This window comes from Plecotus auritus (genome assembly GCF_963455305.1).
Source record: "Plecotus auritus genome assembly, chromosome: 5".
NCBI lineage: Eukaryota > Metazoa > Chordata > Mammalia > Chiroptera > Vespertilionidae > Plecotus > Plecotus auritus.
Window position 1 is genome coordinate 75,827,626 of NC_137776.1, and position 23,154 is coordinate 75,850,779.

Consider the following 23,154-nt stretch of genomic DNA (forward strand, 5'->3'; position numbering starts at 1 on the left):
AAAATGGAAGTTGTTTCTTGAGTTACCAAACTAAGAATAAAAATTACTATATTATTCTTGAACTCCCCCTTCACTCTGTTATACTTGCAAATGACTCCTTACAATGTTAATACTTAAGTACATGATGTCATATTTTAGACTATAGTTATATATTAAGCATTGGTCTTCTCTTGCTAACTATATTTTAAAGTCCTAGATGACAGGGACTTGATGTTATGACTCTTATATTTCCTAAAGTCCCTAGAAAAGTGAAAGGCACAGAGTAACCTCAATATTGAATTTTTATAATGTATCTATAGAAACTATCAGATTTTATTGCACTTGTGAATATATTTTATCTTTGTCGTTTTAAAATGAGCGAGTATTTTTGGGGCTAACTTATGTTGAAATATGGGAGAAGGAAAATAAAATAGCACAAAAGGATTCAATGAAAAATCTTTCTGCCTCCTACTCCAGGTTTCCAGTACCTCAGGTCTTCCTAACTAGAGGGTTAATTTTTAACTATTTTCTGTAAAGCCCTCCAGAAAGAATTTATATATCAAGGAGCTTAGCCATGTATTTATAATGCTATCTGAATGAAAATGTAGTCATGAATACTGGTAAACAGACAAATCTCTTTTAACATATAAGAAAGCCTACCATACATTCAATTTTATGGTTTTTCTTATTTAGAATTTTTAGAGATTATTTTATATTAATTTATACAGAATCATCTCATTCTTTTTCACTCAAGCATATAATTTCAATATGTGGATGCATTGTAATTGATGTTACCACTCTTGAAAATTATAATTTAAGTTGTTACTATTCTTTTACTAATATATACAAAGCAGCAACACATCCTTATATATGCATCTTTATGAATTTGGGCAAATATATTAATTTAAAAATAAAAAATATAATTACTGTGGTTGAGAGTTGATGCATTTTTCTTTGCTAGATTTCATAATAATGTCTACAGAGAGATTACCCAATTTTCAGTCCCCTTAAAATTTGGCTATTATTTAAACCATTCTCAAATCTGTGTGTGTGGGGTTTTTTTGTTTAACTTTTGGGTCTTAATCAATCTGAAAGAGAAAAAATGGTATCAAATTGCTGTTTTATTTTTTAATTGAAAGATATTTTGAAAATCTTGTATATGTAAGCCATTATTTACTGTGACTCTTGTACTTGTATTGAGTTATTGATCATTATCTTATTGATTTATAAGAGCCAATTTATTTTAAGAATATGCCCTTTTCTTAAATATAGTATTTTTTTCTGATATTCAGATTATCTATATATGGATTTTATTGTTGCAATGTGGAATAAAAAATATTAATAAAATCAAGTTTATCATTTGTCTTTTATGTTTTCTGGGATTGTGTAATGACCATATTAAGTTATAGTTTTAGTGTCTATTTTATTCTAGAATATTTTTGTGTTTATCATTGTTAATTTAAAATGCCTCTTTAATCTATCTTGAATTTATATTGGTATAAGAATCAAGTGAAGACTCAGCTCTACTTTTTTTTTCCACCAGATGGCTAATCCATGATTCTAATGTCATTAGCTTTGTAATTAATTTTCCTATTATTTTGAATTGTAATTTTATATCTTAAAACCATATACATAAAGTAGAGGCCTGGTGCACAAATTCATGCATCAGCATGGTTCCTCAGCCCAGCCTGCAGGATCGGGCTGAAACTGGCTCTCCAACATCCCTGAAAAGGTCCAGGATTGCGAGAGGGTGCAGGCCAGGCTGAGGGACCCCAATGGTGCACCATCAGGGAGAGATGCGGGAGGTAGGCTAGCCAGGGAGGGACCGCAGGAGGGCTCCAGAGCTTGTCTGGCCCATCTTGCTCAGTCCTGAACGGCTAGACCCCAGCAGCAAGCTAACCTACCAGTTGGAGCCTCTGCATCCTGGTGGTCAGTGCATGTCATAGTGAGCAGTTGAGCAGCCTTAGCATATCATTAGCATTTTAGACTTTGATTGGTTGAACAACTGACTGGACAACTGGACACTTAGCATATTAGGCTTTTATTATATAGGACTAGAGGCCCATAGCACAAAATTCATGCATGGGGGTATCCCTCAGCCCAGCCTGCATCCTCTCCACCCTCGGGGGATGTCCGACTGCCGGTCGGGATCGGGCCTAAACTGGCAGTCGGACATCCCCCTTGTAATCCAGGACCACTGGCTCCTAATCACTCACCTGCCTGCCTTCCTGATAGCCCCTAACCACTCTGCTTGCCTGCTTGGTCACCCCCAACTGCCCTCCCCTGCCATCCTGGTTGCCCCTAACTGCCCTCCCCTGCCAGCCTGGTCACCACTAACTGCCCTCCCCTGCTGGCCTGGTTACTCCTAACCACCTCTGCCTCGGCCCCCACCACTGTGGCTTTGTCCGGAAGAACGTCCAGATGGATGTCCGGAAGATGTCTGGTCTAATTAGCATATTACCCTTTTATTAGTGTAGATGATGATTTTTGTGTCTCTATGCTGTTTATTGATATGTTTATTGATACTCTGTTATGAAATATTTTAACTACTGCTTCTTCAAAATACTGCTAAATATTTCCCATATCCAGTTTCTATTCATTAATCTTTTGAATTTTTTTGACTAAAAGAAATTTTCAGTTTCATTTTCTTAATTTTATGATAAGCTGATAGGATTGTAATAGTATTGTTACTATTGTGTTTGGAATCATATTAACTTTGGGAAAATAATATTTTTACAGAGATAAATCTTCTTCTTTAAGACCAAACTATATCTTTATGCAGTGCTTCTTTTGTTTTGTTTTTTTTGTAGGTGTTTAAATTTTCTTTATGCAAATTCTACGTATTTTGGGTAGTTATACTTTGTTTTAGAGCAGGTTTTTTTAATTGTTTGTTTCTTTTACTATGTTTTGTATATATGAAATTTATTAATTTTTGTATAAATTTTGAAACTACCTACCTATTTTTGGAATTCTTAGTTTCTTATAGTCCTTATTTAACTTTTATTGATTTTAATTACATGATTAAATTAACCCCAGGTAGTGATACTCTTTTCTAATTTATACCTCATTTTTTTTGTATTTCCTAATTGCTCCATTAGATCATATTTCCAGAATGATATAAAATAATAATATTATTTGTTTTATTTATAATGTGGATGCAAGAGCGTATGTTGTTTCTCCATTTATATCATATTTGTTATTTGTGAAGAATCCATTTTAAGAATATTTAGATTATAATGTTGAATATTATCAAATTAATTTATATTAATTATGGGACTGATCATTTGTGTTTTGTTCTTATTTGACTTAAAATAGTATGAAACATTATTAATATATTACTATAAATGGAACATCTTTTCATCAGTATTTTTCTTAAAATTTAGCAGCCTGTAAAATTGAAGAAGACATTTATAGAGGATGACTCTTGGACATATACATTCTAATATATTTCATTTTCTTTTGTTTACCCCAGTCATTTTATGAGATATTGATATGTATTTAGTCATTAACTAGTATTTATCTTATGGTACATTATTTTATTCACATAACACCTTAACTGTGGATAATCCAGAAAAATGATAACTTAGAAGAAAAATGCAAACAATATGGAAATGAGGAATAATTTGCACTGATAAAGAGTTACCTAGACAATGACCATTGTTTTCTATGCACTTCACATTGTTACTTTGAAACATGCTGGCAAAATAGTAATCACTTTTTTTCCCCTCAAAGTTAATAAATACCCATTTCCATAAATCTGGTCTGTATTATACCTTAACTATGAATATATTTAATAACACTTTATATTCTTTTATGAAAGGGCATGTACATAAGTCTGGGTGTGAGGAGTTTAGATGTTGAGGTTATAAATGTCAATAGAAGGACATTTCTCCTCCAAAAATATTTACTTAAATTGAGAATTCCAAGACACTGATAGCATTTACCTAAGTTTAAAGTTTGTAGAAGCACTTATATACAAATATACCTTTAAAGACTGTAATTAAACTTTCAATTCATCACAGGATTATTTAAATAGGGTAGACCAATAACTTGAAAGTAAATAAAATATCAAGGATTTAACACTAAGAGCCACTTTAAGAACCAGGACAAGAACCATTGAAATGTCATGAAAATAAACTGTGAAGCTATCAGCTAATAGGTTTGTTGCTAATGGCAAGTAGTTCTGGCTCTGACTGAAGATAGTGATGACCACTCATTATTACAGTGATTTAATTACAAAACATCAAATGCGTGCTCTTTCTATTTTCTTAAGGGAGATGCATCAACAAAGCATGGGTATGTGATGGAGATATTGACTGTGAAGATCAGTCCGATGAAGATGACTGTGACAGTTTCTTGTGTGGACCACCCAAGTCCCCTTGTGCTAACGACACTTCAGTCTGCTTGCAGCCAGAGAAGCTCTGCAATGGGAGGAGGGATTGTCTGGACGGGTCTGATGAAGGCGATCTCTGTGGTATTAAACTTCTTAACTTGCTTCTTTCTGAACACTAGAGCCTTTTAGTTCAGTGGCTGATACTGACTATAGTGACAGTCACTGTTTCCATTAATTCAATTTAAGTAAAACATCTAGCACTAAACCCTATATACCTTTTTTACAACCACGTTAAGTCTATAACAATTTTAAAAATATGATTAGAAATTTCTGAAAATAAAGCATAAGAGTGTAGCCTATATGCAACTCACTTAACAGTTGTATGGCTGTGCTCATCATTTAGATCTCTGCATGGTCAATGCTGCTGCCACAATGGAACTGATTATTTTCTGTCAGCTAGTCACTCAGAATAGGAGAATCTTGTTATTAGTGATCAATGGAATGGAGTTTACTGCCACCCAATGGATTTTGTCATGCCTTCTAGTCATGAAAATAGAAACATTTAGAAAGAAGAAAGGAAGGGTCTGGATTATAAGACCAACTGAATATTACTGATGTATGTATATCTGTGTGTTTTTCATTAGCTTTTAGTCCTCATACAATAACTTTCTTTAGTGTGCTTTAATTAGCTAAAATGATGATTTCTACCTGACAGCTTTTGAGCTTAACTTTTGAGTTATGCATATATTCATATAAGCTATTTGGTTAATCTTTTCCCACACCCCTCCCCCTTCCCTCTGAGTTTCATCAGTCTGTTCCATGCTTCCATGACTCTGGATCTACTTTGTTTGCTGTTTATTTTGTTCATTAGATTTCACATACAAGTGAGATCATGTGATACTTGTCTTTCTCTGGTTGGCTTACTTGACTTAGCATAACAATCTCCAGGTCCCTCCATGCTGTCTTAAAGGGTAAGAGATCCTTCTTTTTCACTGCTGCATAGTATTCTGTGGTGTAAATGTACACAGCTTTTTTATTCATTCATCTACTGATGGGCACTTGGGCTGTTTCTAGATCTTAGCTATTATAAATAGTGCTGCTATGAACATATGGGTGCATACATTCTTTCTAATTGGTGTTTCACCATTCTTAGGGTAGATTCCTAGAAGTGGGATCACTGAGTTAAATGGCAGTTCCATATTTAATTTTCTGAGGAAACTCAACACTGTTTTCCATAGGAGCTGGTCCATTTTGCATTCCTACCAGCAGTGCATGAGGGTTCCCTTTTCTCCAAATACTTTCTAACAATAGTGCAATGAAGGCTTGTGGTGTGTGTGTGGGGGGGGGTGGGGGAGATGAAGGGAGTCAAAGGGCTAAAAAATGGGGGACATCTGTAATACTTTCAACAATAAAGATAAATATAAATAAACACATAAAATAATTTTTGACTAGCTATCTCCTTATACCAACTAGCATACCAAAGAAAACTATATTTTCTTCTTTGTGGGGAGATCAGATATTTAGCAAGGATGTCTCTAAATATATATTTTTAGATAATACTAATGGTGAAATTAATAGAATAATGAAGAAGAGTTTATGGAATGGTAGGAAGAATATGAGGCTGTGAGAAAAGTATGAAGCTGCACAATTGAATGTAGAAAAGACAACTGCATTTAAGCCTGAAGTTATCATATTTTGATCTGAAGTGAGCATTAATAGCACAATAAGTATTACAAAAGAATACTGTTGTTCTTTTTTAATTTATGTAGTAAAATATATTTCTTCAAAAGAGTTTGTGATTCTATAAAATAATCTTGAAGTACTCAATGCAACTATCTCAATCAGTGATGCTAAAATTTAAACAAGAAGATTCAAACCAAAATACCTCCCAGAAAACCTAAATTAGAAAACAATAAAAAATACTAATCAAAGGTGACAGATAAGTTTATCTCTATTCACTCCTATGGCTCTCCTAGATTCTTCTCCCTGATGGAGCAGTTTGGTAGATAGGAATATCTCTTGGATGACAGTATCTAAGGCTTGCTCAGGAAGGTTATAAGAGCGATTCTGAATGAAGGAAACTATCAGTACTCTTAAAATTAAAAGTGTGTAACTTTAGAAAAAGTTTAGACTTTGAAAAGTTTAAGTTATGTGCTTTTTCTGTTATATTTCAATTAAGTAAACTAGACAGGTGGCTTAATTTTTTGAAATGTCAGTTTCCTCAAAACAAAAATGGAGATGAGGATCTCTATCATGAAATCATGGTAATAATACCTGAGGCACTATGAATGTTGAAAGAAATTAGAGCTTTTTCACCTTTTTTTTAACCCTTGAATTAAATGAAGTAAGAGGAGAAAAAGAAAGTACAGTATTAAGAAAAATGAAGGAAATGATATGAAAACAACTTTATGTTCCTATCTGCTGAAATCTGAATTGGGAAAACATTTTTTTTTTAATTTTTATTGTTGAAAGTATTACATGCCTCCCTTTCCCCCCATTGATCTCTCACAGGTTGCCTCTACCCCAGAGCCTAGGCCTTAACCCCCCTATTTTCTGTGTCCATTGGTTATGCTTATATGCATGCAAGTTCATTGGTGATCTCTACCACCCTGCTTTTTCTGAATTCATTTGTTTACTTCAAGATTGAAAATCACTTTTACTTGTCTAGCCATTTTTTTTCATCAGAGGAGGAGCCTCACTCAAACATTTCAAAGAATTACAGAGAGTAGAGAGGCTACAATGAAGCTGGTTGTAAAATTACTAGAGAAGGTACTAATTCCAGAGAAGAAACAAGCTTCTCAAGTCTCTTTTTTTAAAAAAAATATATTTTATTGATTTTTTACAGAGAGGAAGGGAGAGGGATAGAGAGTTAGAAACATCAATCTGCTGCCTCCTGCACACCCCGTACTGGGGATGTGCCTGCAACCAAGGTACATGCCTGTGATCGGATTTGAACCTGGGACCCTTCAGTCCGCAGGCCAACGCTCTATCCACTGAGCCAAACTGGTTAAGCCAAACTTCTTAAGTCTTTATGACTGGGGAGCACCTTAGAGCAAGGTTGGGAGCAAGAGTGAGATGGTTATCTCTTTGCATGTTTGCATTTGACAGAGACTACTCTCAAATCTTTGAGAAGACTGTTTTGAGTGGTAGAAGATTTACATCTAAAAAAAAATAAAAAAGGTGTAGAGAAAGCAGTATTTGTAATTGCAAGCTTTCTAAAACAACCATTCTAGGAGGAGGTTCAGGGACCTCTGCTTATCACCAGGTTTTGGCTGGAACAAAGAGTAAATTCTCCTGGCAGGGGTGAGCTTTCTCAGGCAGGCACTTTAAGAAGGGGGGGCGGGGGTTGGGGGGCGAGGGGCAGAGTCATTCTAGGAATGCCGCCTTGAGCTGTTAGAAACTTTTCCAGTATTTGTTGAATCTCTTATTGGGTGGAACAGGGCAGGCAGGAGTGGAGAATGAAATTATTTGTGCCTAGAGTTCGCAATTTTTATAGGCCAGGGTTGGGGACCAGTTGACAAGAGAGCTCAGAGGAACCTGACTAGAGTTTGGTGAATAAGTCTTTGTCAGATAATAATTTTTTTTTTTTTTTTTTAATGACAGGAATGGGGTTAAGGAAGAATGGACAAGGGACTAGCCATACAAATAGTAGCATTAAATTTCCATATTTAGTTTTATGACTGTGCTTTTTCAGTTATATTTTTTTGTTTATCCTAAATCTGTGACTTAATTCCTCAGATAGTGTCAGGAAGAGACACTTCAGGACTAAGAAAACAGTCATATTTGAAATAAGCTGAAAGCATTGTAACTTTTTCAACAAATATATTTTTATTGATTTCAGAGAATAAGGGACAGGGAGAGAGAGATAGAAACATCATTGATGAGAAGGAATCATTGATTGGCTGCCTCCTGCATGCCCCACACAGGGGATTGAGCCCATGGCTCAGGCATGTGCCCTGACCTGGAATTGAACCATGACCTCTATGCTCAACCATTGAGCTATGCCAGCAGGGCTGTAACTTTTTTCCCACCTGCTGGGTACAGTGACATTTCTTTGAAGTAATTCTATTGAAAAAGAATGTCAGATAGTAGGGGGCGGTGAGGTCTTGTGCTTGGGGGAAGGGGTGATGGGGTGAGGTCAATGGGGAAAAAAGGAGACTCATGTAATACTTTAAACAATAAGGAATTAAAAAAAAAGAATTTCAGTTGAACTAAAAGGGGGCAAATACTTTGAAATGACTGCTGTTTTGAAATTATTATGATTATGGGTGAACAAACACATTTGGAGGAACCAATAAATGAATTGTTTTTTCCCCTAAAATAATGCCAAACTTGAATTGCATTCTTAAAGAAAATAGTTAATATTATTTTCTTTTCTTACTACTGTCACTTCTTATATGGTAACAATTGATATAAAGAAAAGTTGGCCCATATGGAAGTTTAACAAGTGTGGAAAATATTTTTTAAAAAAACTTACATTTCAGCCTAATTTTAAACTGGATAAATTTCCATGGATAACAGGAAATATTTGAGGTATGTAAGTATATATAACTGCAACTTGCCAGTTATTAAACAACATTCTATTTTAGCTTGTCTCAAAATACAACTTCTAATTAAACAGCCTTTGAAAAGTACTCAAATATATTTTAAAGCAAAAAAAAAAAAAGTTTTTGTTGTCCTTGTTACTATTTATTTAATAGTGAACTAGAAGCCCGATGCATGAAGATTCATGCTAGAATGGGCTTTCCTTTCCCTGGCAGCCGGCACCACCTTTCCACTCCGGCCCAGCCCCTTTCCGCTCAGGCCCCAGAGCCGCCTCTTTCTGCTCCGGAGCCTCCTCTTTCCGCACCAGCCCCCACTTCCCATGCTGCCCAGAGGCCCTGAGAGACCAGGGATGGGGCAGAACGCCTGCATCGTTGCTATGGCGACGACACAAGCCTCCCGCCCACCCAGTCACTTGGTGCCTGTGTATGCAAATTAGCCGCCATTTTTGTTGGGTTGATTTGCATATCACTCCTGATTGGCTGATGGCATAGCAGAAGTACTGTCAATTTACATGTTTGTCTATTATTAGGTAAGATAGTAATGTGAAATATATTTTTAAAATTAATGTGCTTGCAAAATAATTAGCTGCTTTTTTTTCCAAGGGATAAGTATTCCAACTTGTAATTTTCCCAATTGGACAAGTAGTTTCTCTTTTTAAGGCAGTTCTGTGTGTGCCTTTGGACAATTTTAATTTGTTTAATTCAACAAATATTTTTAACTGCTTACTTCATGCTAGGGACTGTGCTCACTATTTCATATGCACTGGTAAACAGAGCACATATATTGTATACCCTCAGGGAGCCTGCAATTTTATGATGGAGTAGAATGATACATTAATATATCTAATATAATTAGATATTACAAATGCTGTAAAAGAATAGTCTCTTTCTTTATAAACCAGTTATATTATTCATGCAGTCAATACTAGTTGCTCATTATTTCAGCCAAGATCATAACGGCAAATATATATATATATATATATATATATATATATATATATATATATATATAAAATAAAATTTACCTAAATTAAAAATAAATGGCTGCAGCCTGTAAAGGGGAAACCAATCCATTCTTCATTTGCATTATCATTATAAATCAGACAAAAATGAAGGAAAAGATATATGGATATTATGCCTGTTTACTTATAAACATTAAGATAAGTCAAATGTTCAGATCATCAATGTATGTATATGCATCCCTTTTGGAAGACCTCAACAACTGATTTTGTGTAACTGATAAAAGGCTCACCACAATTACTCTACTAATAATAGAAATATTGAACCCATTTACATCTGTGGGTACAACCAAGTGTACTCCAAAGTTTTACAGAAATGAAAATCTTTCATTCTCAATTCCTATCATACAGAATTCCATTTGGTTATTGGATGAATTATTTCATCATTCCTAGCCCAACTCCTGAAAAAGAAATCTGAAAAGGCTGTCTTCTATTTATTATATTCTAAGTTCAGCCTTAGGGAATTGAGTTCAATGATTAGTATTTAATTGATCAAAACAATGGATAATGCCCTAAAATCTTCTCCTTTTATAGACGAATGTTCTCTGAACAACGGAGGCTGTAGCAACCACTGTTCTGTTGTTCCTGGAAGAGGAATTGTCTGCTCCTGCCCTGAAGGACTTCAACTCCACAAAGACAATAAAACGTGCGAGATTGTGGATTATTGTAGCAATCACCTAAAGTGCAGTCAAGTGTGTGAGCAGCACAAGCACACAGTCAAGTGCTCATGTTATGAAGGGTGGAAGCTGGAAGTAGACGGTGAAAGTTGCACAAGTGTTGGTAAGTAGATGTGGTTTTTGCTATATTTAACAATAGCAAGTGCTTTTTTGTTTATATGTATTGTGTATCTTCCTATATTTAAGAATAGATCTTAAGAAAAAAATCTGAAGACACCTTCAGAAAATTAGCAAAATGGTTCATTTAATTTTAGGTAAGGCATAAGTAGAATCTTCTGGACAGGAAATGTTACAGTAATCCTTACAATTATAATTCATCAGATTATTTTTCCCTTAGATACTGTTTTTATCATCAACCCCCCTAGGAACTTAACTTTTTTATGTTCCAAAGCTTACTTTTATTTCTCTTTACATTCTTTTTAGAATCTAAAGTTTGGTCCTTTTCCACACTTCTAAATGTATTCCTAGCACTCCTGTAAACAACTCCTTGTTCTGGCTGTTTTCATCTTATAACTCCCATTCAAAACACTGTGCTGATTCTCTAGGTCATATTTCACAGTGGGAAAAGCATATGAAGGCTATGGAGTTTGACATTTGGATTCTAATCCTGCAGTTGGCATTCATTATGTATGTGACTCCAGACAGGTTACATAAAACTCCTTGAGCCTCGGTTTTCTCATCTTTTAAATATCAATATCTCCTCTATAGCATGTCACAAGAATAGCATGAAACACGTGTAACTGTGCCCCACGACCATTAGGTGCTTAATGAATGATGGTGTCCCACTGTCTTTCCAGATTTGTAGTCTGCATCTGCAGGACACTTAGTGGTCCATGAATAGAATTGAAGGGGTCCATGAACTTTTTTGGGGAAAATATCACACCTTTATTTTCTTTACCCTCTCACTGAAAGTTAACATTTCTTCCAATTGTGAATGTATGACACAGACCAATTACTATCAGCAATTCTTACTGTATCTCCAATAGAAGTAATAGACATATTTGTATCATGTTAAAGTTTCTATATCTCAAAATGTCACTTATGTTCAAGCTTTGAAAACTATAACTACTTAAATAATAGGAGTCATTAGACCCACTGCTCGATTTTGTTATTGAATACATTAATAAAAAAGCATATATATTACTACAAGAGTGTTTATTGTTCAATGTTCACAATTGCATTTCAATGTATGATTCCTGTATCAATGTGAACCGGGTTTTTTTTTACTTTTTCTTATTATTTTTATACTTTTTAAAACTTTCTGATAAGTGTTACACTGCTGAGAATCTATACATTATAAACATTTTAAATTTTGCCTCTTCTACTTAGATTGTATTTTTCCCTCTTCATTTCTGAAAATCCTGATACTCTGTAAGACCTACTAGCTCAAATCTTTCTTCTTTAATGGAGTCTTCTTCCAAATATTATTGCTGTGTACTAATTTATCCTTTGCCATGAATATGTAATCACATTTTAAATTTGCTATCTAATTTTATTATCTACTGTATCTTTTCTATTTCTGTCTATCATGTTTCTTTATTTATGATCTCTCCAATGAAATAATAATCATCTAAAAGTCAGAAATCAAATTATAGATGTTTTCACTTATATTTTACATAATATCCAGTTTCGTTCTGGAAAAATAATATACAATAAAAATACTATATTTTTCAGAGAATATTAAATTATTTTGTTCTTTTATTTCAAATATTTTGTGGTTATTTTCTTATGGCCATTAAAATTTGGGTTTTTAGAGGCCTAAAATAAGTAAATATTTATATGACAAAATAATTATCATGAGGAACTGGAAAAAAAAAGGTAATTTGTTATAACGATAGTAGTTATCTAATTTACATGAATGTTTGGAGTAGGTGAAATATATCAAATTTTTATCTCAGACATATTTATAACCATATTTTACAGGAGAATTGAATCATTCATTGTTTTTTGGATACAAATGACAAAATGATTGACATGGTGGTTTTGTACTCTGTGAAATCAATCACACTCATCAATATTAGAGTAATTTAACATTTGAATATATGTGGCCCAGTGAAAAGATAATTTTTCTAATGGATTTGACCCCTTGTACACTCAGCTCAAAATGAAACTCTGAGAGTACTATAGAGTTTCTCACTGTTAAGATTGTTATATTTCACATCTGGCTTTGTTTATAATTTAAGAGGAAAGCAAAATTATGTAGGCTTACATTGGATATATGTGGTCCCGAACAACTGCAATAAAGCAAGTATCACAATAAACGAATCATGTGAAGTTTTTGGTTTCTAGTATATATAAATTATGTTTTTACTCTATTGTAGTTTATTAAGCGTGTAGTATTATGTGTATAAAGTAATATACTGTACATACATTGACTTAAAAAATACCTTATTGCTAAAGAATACTAACCATTACCTGAACCTTCAAGAGTCATAATCTTTTTGCCTGGATGTTGATGGCTACTGACTGGTCAGGGTGGTGATTGCTGAAGGTTTGGGTGGCTGTGGCAATTTTTTAAAGTATGATGACAATAAAGGTTGCTGACTCTTTCTGTCCAAAACAATTTCTCTGTAGCATGTGACACTGTTTAACAGCATTTTACCTACAGTAGAACCTCTTTCAAAATTGGAGTCAGTCCTTTTACACACTGGCACTGCTTTGTCAACTAAGTTTATATAATACTCTAAACCCTGTATTGTAATTTCAACAATCTTTACTTTAGTCTTCATAAAGAGTAGATTTCATCTCAAGAAACTACTTTCTTGGTTCATTCATAAGAATTAACTCCTCATCTGTGAAAGTTTATCATGTGATTGCAGCAACTTGGTCACATCGTCAGGCCCCACTTCTCATTCTAGTTCTCCCGATATTTCCACCACAGCTGGTTACTTCCTCCACTAAAGTCTTGAGCCCCTGAAAGTCATCCATTAGGGTTAGAATCAACTTTTTCCAGCACAAATCAATGCAGATATTTTCTCCTCTTTCCATGAATCACTAAGGTTCTTAATGGCATCTAGATTGGTGACTTCTTTCCAGAAGGTTTTCAATTTACTTTACCTAGATCCATCAGAGGATTCATAGTCAATGGCAGTTATAGCCTTACAAAATGTATTTCTGAAATAATATGACTTTAAAGTCAAAATTACTCTTTCATTCATGGGCTGCAGAATGGATGCTGTGTTAGCAAGCATGAAAACAACATTAATCTCATTGTACATCTCTACCAGAGCTCCTTAGTCAGCAGGTGCATGTTTAAGGAACAGTGCTATTTTATAAGGAATCATTTTTCCAGAGCAGTAGGTCTCAGCAGTGGGCTTAAAATATTCAGTAAACCATGTGTAAACAGATTTGCTGTCATCCAGGCTTTGTTGTTTTATTTATAGAGCACAGGTTGAGTAGATTAGCATTGTTCTTAAGGGCCTTAGGTTTTTGAAATGGTAAATGTGAATTGGCTTCAACTTTAAGTCACCAGCTGCATTAGCCCTTAACAAAAGAGTCAGCTGATCCTTTGAAACTTTGAAGCCAGGGACTGACTTCTCCTCTCTAGCTATGAAAGTCTCAAATGGCATCTTATTCTTCCAAAATAAGGCTATTTCATCTACAATGAAAACCTGTTGTTTAAGGTAGCCACCTCCATTGATTACCTTAGCTAGATCTTCTGGATAACTTTCTGCATTCCCTATATCAGCACTTGCTGCTTTAACTTTGCACTTTAGATTATGGAGAAAGCTTCTTTCTTTAAACTTTACAAACCAACCAAGCTTCAAACTTTTCTTCTGCAGCTTCCTCAATTGAAGGTTTTGGCTTAGGGGTATTGTGGCTGTTTGACCTTCCATCCAGACCACCAAATGGGATATATATATATATATATATATATATATATATATATATATATATGCACTAAGGCTGTTACTTATCATTGGTGTGTTCACTTGAGTAGCACTTCTAATTTTCTTCAGGAACTTTTCTTTTGCATTCACAATGTGGCTAACTGGTGCACAGACTTTTGGACTTTTTCATGCCTCTGTTGCTAAACTCAATCATTTCTAGCTTTTGATGTAAGTGAGAAATATTTGACTCTTCACTTGAACACTTACAGGCCATTTTAGGATTGATAATTGACTTAATTTTAATATTGTTGTGTCTCAGAGAGTACATTGGCCCTAGGAGAGGGAGGGTGGTGGGAATGGCCAGTCAATGGAGTAGTCAGGATACACACAACAATTTATCCATTAAGTTATCTGTTTTATATGAGTGCAAGTTCATGGTGCACCAAGACAATTACAGTAGTAACATGAAAGGTCATAGATCACAGATCACCATAACAAATCCTATCTAATAAAGAGGGAATATGCTAATTGACCCTCACACCCTCACAAAGATGGCAGCACCCACAGCCACAAAATGGCGGCACCCAGTCCCCTCAGCCCCCAAGCTGCTCAGGGCTGGCCCGAGGCACAGGCAAGCCTCGGATGGTGGCGGCCCAGCCACCCAGGGTTGGCCCGAGGCGCAGGCAAGCCTTGGATGGAGGTTCTAAGCCACCAGGGCCACCCGAGGCTCAGGTAACCAAGGCCAGCCGAGACTTGCACTGCTGACAGTGGCAGCAGCAGAGGTGTGATGGGGGTGTCGCCTTCCCCTGATCACCAGGTCACCTACTACCCCTGAGGGCTCCCAGACTGTGAGAGGAGGCAGGCTGGGCTGAGGGAACCCACTCCAGTGCATGAATTTTCATGCACTGGGCCTCCAGTATAATAATAATTAAACAGTTTGAAATATTGCAAGAATTACCAAAATATGACACAGAGATATGAAGTAAACAAATGCTGTTGGAAAAATGATGCCAATAGACTTGCTTAACTGAGTAGCCATTAACCTTCAATCTGTAAAAAAAAACAAAACAGTACTGCAAAGCAAAAAAATTTGCCTGCTTATATTTTACATTTTAAAGATAATATGAGGCTTTCTTACATGAAGAATTTAGCCTGCTTGTAATTTATCCCTTTCTGAAGCATATAGTGTACAAAATACCATTGTCAGCAATTATATTATTACAGATAACAGGTTTTATTAAGAATTGAAATTAATTTTTATATAAAAAAGATTTATTTTGTATTTTATTTACTTCATTTTTTTTTAAAAAAGTCCTATCCCAAATTCATAGTTCAATAAAAATGAATAGACTATTAATTATAGAACTTCATAGATAAATTTCTGCTTTCTTGCTCTTCTCTTTCTTATTTCCATAATTCTTAGGTTGAGTCCTGGTTTTTAAAATGTGTTTTTCCTATTAAATGCAACACCTGTGCTTATTCTCTTTGTTATTCAGAAATAAAGAGTAATACAACTCTTTATGCTTCATTTAGAACCATAATACCACATTAATTTTTCCTTTTGAATTTTCCTCTTTTGTTCTTTCATATTTTCTTCTGTAACTTTTTTCTTCCTAAATTCTATAACATCTGTTCTTTTCTGAACTGCTGAACTTAATTCATTTTTTTCTAAGTTCACAACTAACAATTTATTAGTTAAATGTAATGATTTTCATAATTACTGTTTTTATGTTATTTAACTATAAATCTTATTTTTCTTGGATATCCCAATACTTAATTTTGTCAGTTCCTTACATCTTCCCTCTTTAACGCAAATACATATATTATTAAACACTTTCTCCTAAAGTATTTGTTTCTTTGCTTTTTGCTAGGCAGCTCCCTTGCAATATTGCAGCATGTTTCCAGTATCATTGGATAGAACATTATAGCATTCCTTTTTATTTTCTCTTAAAATGACCACCTAGTGGTACACTATGTCCACTGACCAAACCTTAATTCTCAGATGGCTCTTGGAGAACTCCTTCTCACTCTGAGGACTTCTGTTATCACCTCAAATCTGATTACTATGGACTTTACATCAATAGCTATTATCTCTTTCTTACTATCCGATTCATTTCACCAGATATAATCAAGTCACATCAAATTAGTTGGCTAAAATGTACACTTTCTTTTTGCCCTCAATATTCCATAGTTATCTCAATGGTTCCAATTTTCTTCTGGTCTTTAGGATCACAACCTCAATTTATCTTTGACTTCTCCAGTTCTTTGTTCCCCTCTTTCTCCATATTTTAATCTTTTTCTGCACAGTATCTCTTGGATTCAACCCTCTTTCAATTGAGTAGCATCAGTACCACAGCAGAACCCAGATTTTCCTGTGTTGTAATGATGGCAGTCTTCTCTATTTGCTGTCATAATTTTATTTTTTCAGGTATTGAGGAGAAGAATATTGAAACTTAAAGGAATATAGTCTTTTATTAAAGAGGGAGAGATAAATCCAAATCTGGAAAATGAGAATTAAAGGAAAGCTGTCAGTAATATGGTCAAGAATAAAATTTGAAAGAAAAAAAAAAATAAGCAGATGGTTACCTTGGTGAATAATCCTATATAATAAAAGCCTATTATGCTAAGTGTCTGGTCATCCATTCAACCAATCAAAGCGTGATATGCTAATGATATACTAAGGCTGCTCAGCCACTCACTATGATGTCCACTGACCGCAAGGGGGCAGACGCTCCAACTGGTAGGTTAGCTTGCTGCTGGGGTCCGGCTGATCGGGACTGAGTGAGATAGGCCGGACATGCCCTGGAGCCCTCCCAGAGTCCCTTCCTGGCTGGCCAACCTCCTATATCCCTCCCTGGCCCCGATTGTGCATCGGTGGGGTACCTCAGCCTGACCTGCACTCTCTCACAATCCGGGACCCCTTGGGAGATGTCAGAGATCTGGTTTCAACCCAATATTGCAGGCCAGGCCAAGGGACCCCCCTGGTGCACGAATTTGTACACTGGGTCTCTAGTAGAATATAAAGTGAGATTAGGAGAATGAAGCTGTGTGGGGGGATGTAATCTGGCCATCCACTCCTTTACTTATTTTAATAAAATGACACTTTAACATAGTCTAAATCCATGATTTTAAGGTAACTTTCTATTATTTATGGATAGAAACACAAATTCTTCAGCCTGCTATTTAAGGCCTTCTTTATTTCTGCTTATTTTATCCCTGCAACCTAATGTTTCATTATCTTCCACTCTGAGTTTCCACTCCAGGCATATTATTACTGTTTCATCGTTAGTAATGATAGTAATGTATAGGGGGCAAGGTTGTATAAAGTACTTTCACAGATATCACTTTATTTTACCGTTTCTTTTGTGTGCTCTGTTTATTGTCATCTATGATCTTTCAGAATGACAATATTGTCTACATTCCCCCTGGAAATTTGAATTCTATACTCTATTCAAAATTCCCTCCTCTATGAATCATTTCTTCAAGTTAATTATTATAATACTGTATTGCTAATACCTATCATTCATTAAGCAACTGAAAAACCAACAATAGTGTGGTGAAGACCTAGGGAGGGAGAGGTGGAGGTGGGTAGAGATGTGCAAAAAAGGGGGACTGAGGGACATCTGCAATAGTGTCAACATTAAAACATTTTAATAAAAAATAAAACTAAAATGTGATGGGTAATTTATTTATAATAATAAAAGCATAATGTGCTAATTAGACTGGATGTCCTTCCGGACGAAGCCAGGGCTGCGAGGGAAGCCCAGGTCCTGGGTGCCTGCTGGCGGCCACAGGAAAGCCTGGGTCCCGGGTGCCAGAGGGAAGCCGGTGCCAGCAGACAGGGGAAGGAAGACCTACTTTTGCATGAATTTCGTGCATCGGGCCTCTAGTCCTATATAATAAAAGCCTAATATGCTAAGTGTCTAGTCGTCCAGTCATCCGTTCAACCAATCAAAGTGTAATATGCTAATGATATGCTAAGGTGGCTCAACTGCTCACTATGACATGCACTGACCACCAGGGGGCAGATACTTCTACTGGTAGGTTAGCTTACTGCTGGGGTCCAGCCGATCAGGACTGAGCAAGACAGGCCAGACATGCCCTGGAGCCCTCCTGGGGTCCCTCCCCAGCTGGCCAACCTCCCACGTCCCTCCCCAGCCCCAATCATGCACTGGTGGGGTCTCATGGCCTGGCCTGCACCCTCTCACAATATGGGACCCCTCAGGGGATGTTGAAAAGCAAGTTTTGGCCCCATGGCAGAATGACCAGTTGCTATGATGTGCACTGATCACCAGGGGGCAGACGCTCAAAGCAGGAGCTACACCCTAGTGGTCAGTGCACTGCCGGGGGCGCGCTGCTCTGCCACAAGGCGGGCTCATGGCTGGCGAGCACAGCAGTGGTGGCAGCAACCTCTCCCTCCGGCCACTGGCAGGCACCTGGGACCCATGGGGATTGGGCCTAAGCCATCAGTTGGATATCCCCTGAGGGCTCCTGGACTGCTAGAGGGTGCAGGCTGGGCTGAGGGACACCCCCCTCCCCCGCCGCAACTGCACGGATTTTGTGCACTGGGCCACTAGTAACTTATAAGAAACTAATTGGATGCCCTAGCTGGTTTGGCTCAGTAGATAGAGTGTCAGCCTGCAGACTGAAGGGTCCAGGGTTCAATTCTGGTCAAAGGGCACATACCCGGGTTGCAGGCTCGATCCCCAGTAGGGGGTGTACAGGAGGCAGCCAGTCTATGATTTACTCTCATCACTGATGTTTCTATCTCTCCCTCTTCCTTATTCTCTCTAAAAATCAATAAAAATATTAAAAAAAGAAACTAATTGGATATTATTACTGTGATTTGATACCTATTCAAACAGACAGAAAGATGACTTCATTTACTCCAGACCTTGTGACTAAGAGATATTAGAGCAAAGTTATTTTTAAAATTTTATTATTTATTGATAATTTTTCTGTTAATATCACTACCTTTTCTTATTGATTTGTAGGAGTTAATTGTATGTTCTAAAGTTTAGCCACTTCAAATATCCTCTCCATGTTTTAATTTAATATTAGTCATGTTGACCTTTTTTATACTATTTCTCTTTATCTTTCTGCTTCCCTCACTGACTTCTTCCTTTTCTTCCTTTTCTTTTCCCCATAATAATTTTTTATCTCCTTCATATATAATGTATTCTGGGCTAACTACTCATTGAGTCTTATAATTAGTCATTCTCTCATTTATGTCATCATAAATACTTATTAAATGCAATCTAGCAAAAGGCAATGGGATATATCCTAGAAATTAAAAGTTTTTTTGTTCAATCCTTTACCCAATACCCCAATGAGTTCTCTCTCTCGTCACACACAACCCAAATTCCGATTCTTTCTATTTATTAACAGAAAGAATAGATGAGCTTTTAAAAACTAGAAATATAAAGCAGAACTATTGAGAAAAAAAAATCCAGAAATTTCCAGGAAAATAATTAAGAGGAGAAAAACAAATAAACAAAAATAGCTTGCAGGAAAAACTGATGGACAGCTGGTGACAAAATCTTATAAATTCATAGATTTGAGTATTAGTTGAAAGCCTATCTTTCCCTTCTTTCTCTAGATCCTGTCCTTTGCCTTTATGTATGTCACACTTCAGTAATATTTAACTACCATTTATTTTCAATATAACTATACTAGAGGCCCAGTGCATGAAATTTGTGCATGGGGACAGGGGGTTGTCCCTCAGCCCAGCCTGTACCCTCTCCAGTCTGGGACATCCCTCTCACAATTTGTGACTGCTGGCTCCCAACCACTCACCTGCCTGCCAGCCTGATAGCCCCGTAACTGCTCCCCTGCTGGCCTGATTGATGCCTAACTCCTCCCCTGCCTGCATGATCGTCCCCAACTGCCCTCCCCTGCCGGCCTGATTGCCTCCAACTGCCCTCCCCTGTGGTGCTGAGGGAACTGGGGGACTCTGGCTGGATGAGGCGGGGCTGAGGGGACTGGGGGACTCTGGCTGGATGAGGGGACCGGGTGCTGCCATCTTGTGGCTGTGGGTGCCACCATCTTGTGAAGGCGTGGTAGTCAATTAGCATATTCCCTCTTTATTGGCTGTGGCTGCCGCCATCTTTGTGAGGGTGTGACAGTCAATTAGCATATTCCCTCTTTTTTAGATAGGATATAGGTGAAGGAATGGAAAAAAGGAAGTAATAATATATACTGAGCCTGAGAAATGATAGATCACTTACAAATCATAAGTTTCTACAGTGTAAAAGAAATATATCTGAAGATGGGGAGAGAGAAATAAAAATAAATTATTAAATAAAAAAACAGAAATAAGTAAAAACTATTAAATATCAGAAGATAAACATTATAACTACATACCACTTTTTGTTTAATAAATGTGTATGTAATAAAGAATCAGGTGTTATTCCTGTACAATTGCTGGTTGTAGTATTATACTAACAATTTACCCTGAGAGTACTGTAGAGAGACTTTTTTTCCTAGACAAGTCATCTACTGTTTTTTTATTCTGTCTTGTAAAAATCATTATGAGAACCTGTAGTGGGACTTAAAGAAAATGGAATTATATGTAGAACACTACAGTCTTGTGAGTATTTTTTACTAGTAAAGCTACTTGTGATATACTACATTTATAAACATGAAATTCATCACCATAAAAAATTTAAATTGTAACCACTTTGTTTCGTACATCTGTCATCTCATGATATGCTAAAGCAGTAAAATTTTAAGCCAGTTCTAAATTAAAAGTGTAATGTGCTGGTTTGAGCTGTTAAGTTCAGTCATTTCTGAAACCAGCTCTCCAGCCTGTGCCCTCTGCAGTCTGGTAACCCTCGGGCGATGCCTTACTGCCGAGGCGCGGGCCTAAACCTGCAGTTGGACATCCTTAGAGCTGCTGCAGAGCTTGTCAGCTGTGAGCCCAGCTTCTGGCTGAGCGGGGCTCCCCGGTGGGAGTGCACTGACCACCAGGGGGCAGCTTCTTCATTGAGTATCTGCCCCCTGGTGGCCAGTATACATCATAGCAACCACTTGTTCTGCCTTCAGGCCGAAACCAGCTCTCCCACATCCCCCGAGGGGTCCCGGATTGGGAGGGCATAGGCCAGGCTGAGGGGCCCAACTGGTGCACGATTGGGGCTGGGGATGGATGTGGGAGGTTGGCCAGCTGGGGAGGGACTGCAGGAGGGCTCCAGGGTATGTCCAACCCATCTTGCTCTGTCCCGATCAGCCAGACCCCAGCAGCAAGCTAACCTACCAGAGTGTCTGCCCCCTGGTGGTCAGTGCATGTCATGGCGAGCAGTTGAGCGGCCTTAGCAATTCATTAGCATATTATGCTTTGATTGGTTGGACGGCCAACCGGACGACTGGGCACTTAGCATATTAGGCTTTTATTATATAGGATGTTTTATATATAGTTTTATTTTTTTAAAGAAAAAACTATTATAAGATTTGGAAGTTTGAAATTCAGTCTTCATGATTTCCCACTAGCATATGAAATTACATATTGGATTATTTATTACAACTTTTTTATTCTCTCAAATAAAGAATAATAATTTAATAAACCAACATAAATCTTAAAAGTAGTGAGGCATTGGAGAAGTTATCAAGATTCAGAGTTCAAATATGATTTTTAATATTTATATATTTTTTATTTTTAGTAACTGGTTTATTATAGTTAAGCAAATCAAGTAACATTTATCAAACAACTATATTCTCAACACAAAATGACTTAAGTATAAGAATTTGAAAGGCTTTGAAGAGTTTTAATAAAACACCCAACAAGATGTTTTAAGCACCATTCATTCTATTATGAAATATTCCAAAAATATTTGAAACCAATAAATAATTCATTCACAATCAATATTTTAAAAATATTGAAATTTTGTTATTCATGATACAAATCTCTCTCTTTTTTTTTTTTTTTTTTTTTTGTTCATCCTCACCCACATTTTGGCTGCTTCCCTGCATTTGTTTCTATGTATTTGATATAACTGTATGTCTCCTGGAATTGGTAAAGTGGCCTTGTGTAGTAGGTGTCCTGTAGGGCCCAGGTGCAGCCTCCACATTCACCTGAGCTGGGCACGCCAGGTATGCCCCTGTGTGGGCTGTGTGCACTATTCTGTTGTAGTTGAGTCTTGATTGCTGTTGGCATCACTGGGAGAGTCTTACCCCCTGGCCAATCAGCTGCACAGACCAGCTATGACTACAGTGGAGGAGTTGCTATCTAGGAGTGAACCCTATGAAGCCAGACTTACTTCCATGGGGCTTTGGTGCTTACTGAGTCTGCCCCATGAGTGTGTAGGTGGTAGGGATGTAATCTAGCATAGTCTTAAGCTGTCCACTGGTTGCATTGGCTTTGGGGCCTCCGGGAGGTGCAAAGTCAGCCACTGCCTGGGCCCTGCCTGGGCCACCCAGTATGAGCTTCAGAGTGATTTATAGATGGCTGCTACTTGTGTTGACCTTGGAGGTGTCCAGGAGAGGCCAAGCTGTGAACCAAGGCCAACTGCCACTAGTCCTGGGACTGGGGTCACTTAGCAAGAGGTAGGGGGTACACAGAGGCCAGATGCTGTTTGTGTGAGAGATTTTTAAAAAGTTCAATGCATGAGGCAAGAGAGGCCAGTTGTATGGAAAAGCTTTTGGAAACAGCTTGGATGGGCCCGCAAGTAGGGTGGAGAGGGGCCTCAGAGAATCAACAGGGTGGGGCAGACAGTGTTAGCCAGGTTGATGGAGAGTCAGATATGGTGCCCACCTGTTAGCTCTGTTCAGCTGAGAGCT

General features: G+C 37.0%; 1 protein-coding gene across 2 annotated transcripts in view; it reads left to right on the plus strand.

Moving 5' to 3' along the window:
* Positions 1-23,154, plus strand: part of LRP1B (LDL receptor related protein 1B) — a 1,782,191-nt gene that overhangs the window by 1,115,690 nt on the left and 643,347 nt on the right. For both annotated transcript variants that reach the window (XM_080670835.1, XM_080670834.1), the window contains exons 22-23: positions 4,253-4,453; positions 10,410-10,655. In XM_080670835.1, coding sequence (XP_080526961.1) covers positions 4,253-4,453; positions 10,410-10,655 — 447 coding nt within the window. The remainder of the gene's footprint in view (positions 1-4,252; positions 4,454-10,409; positions 10,656-23,154) is intronic.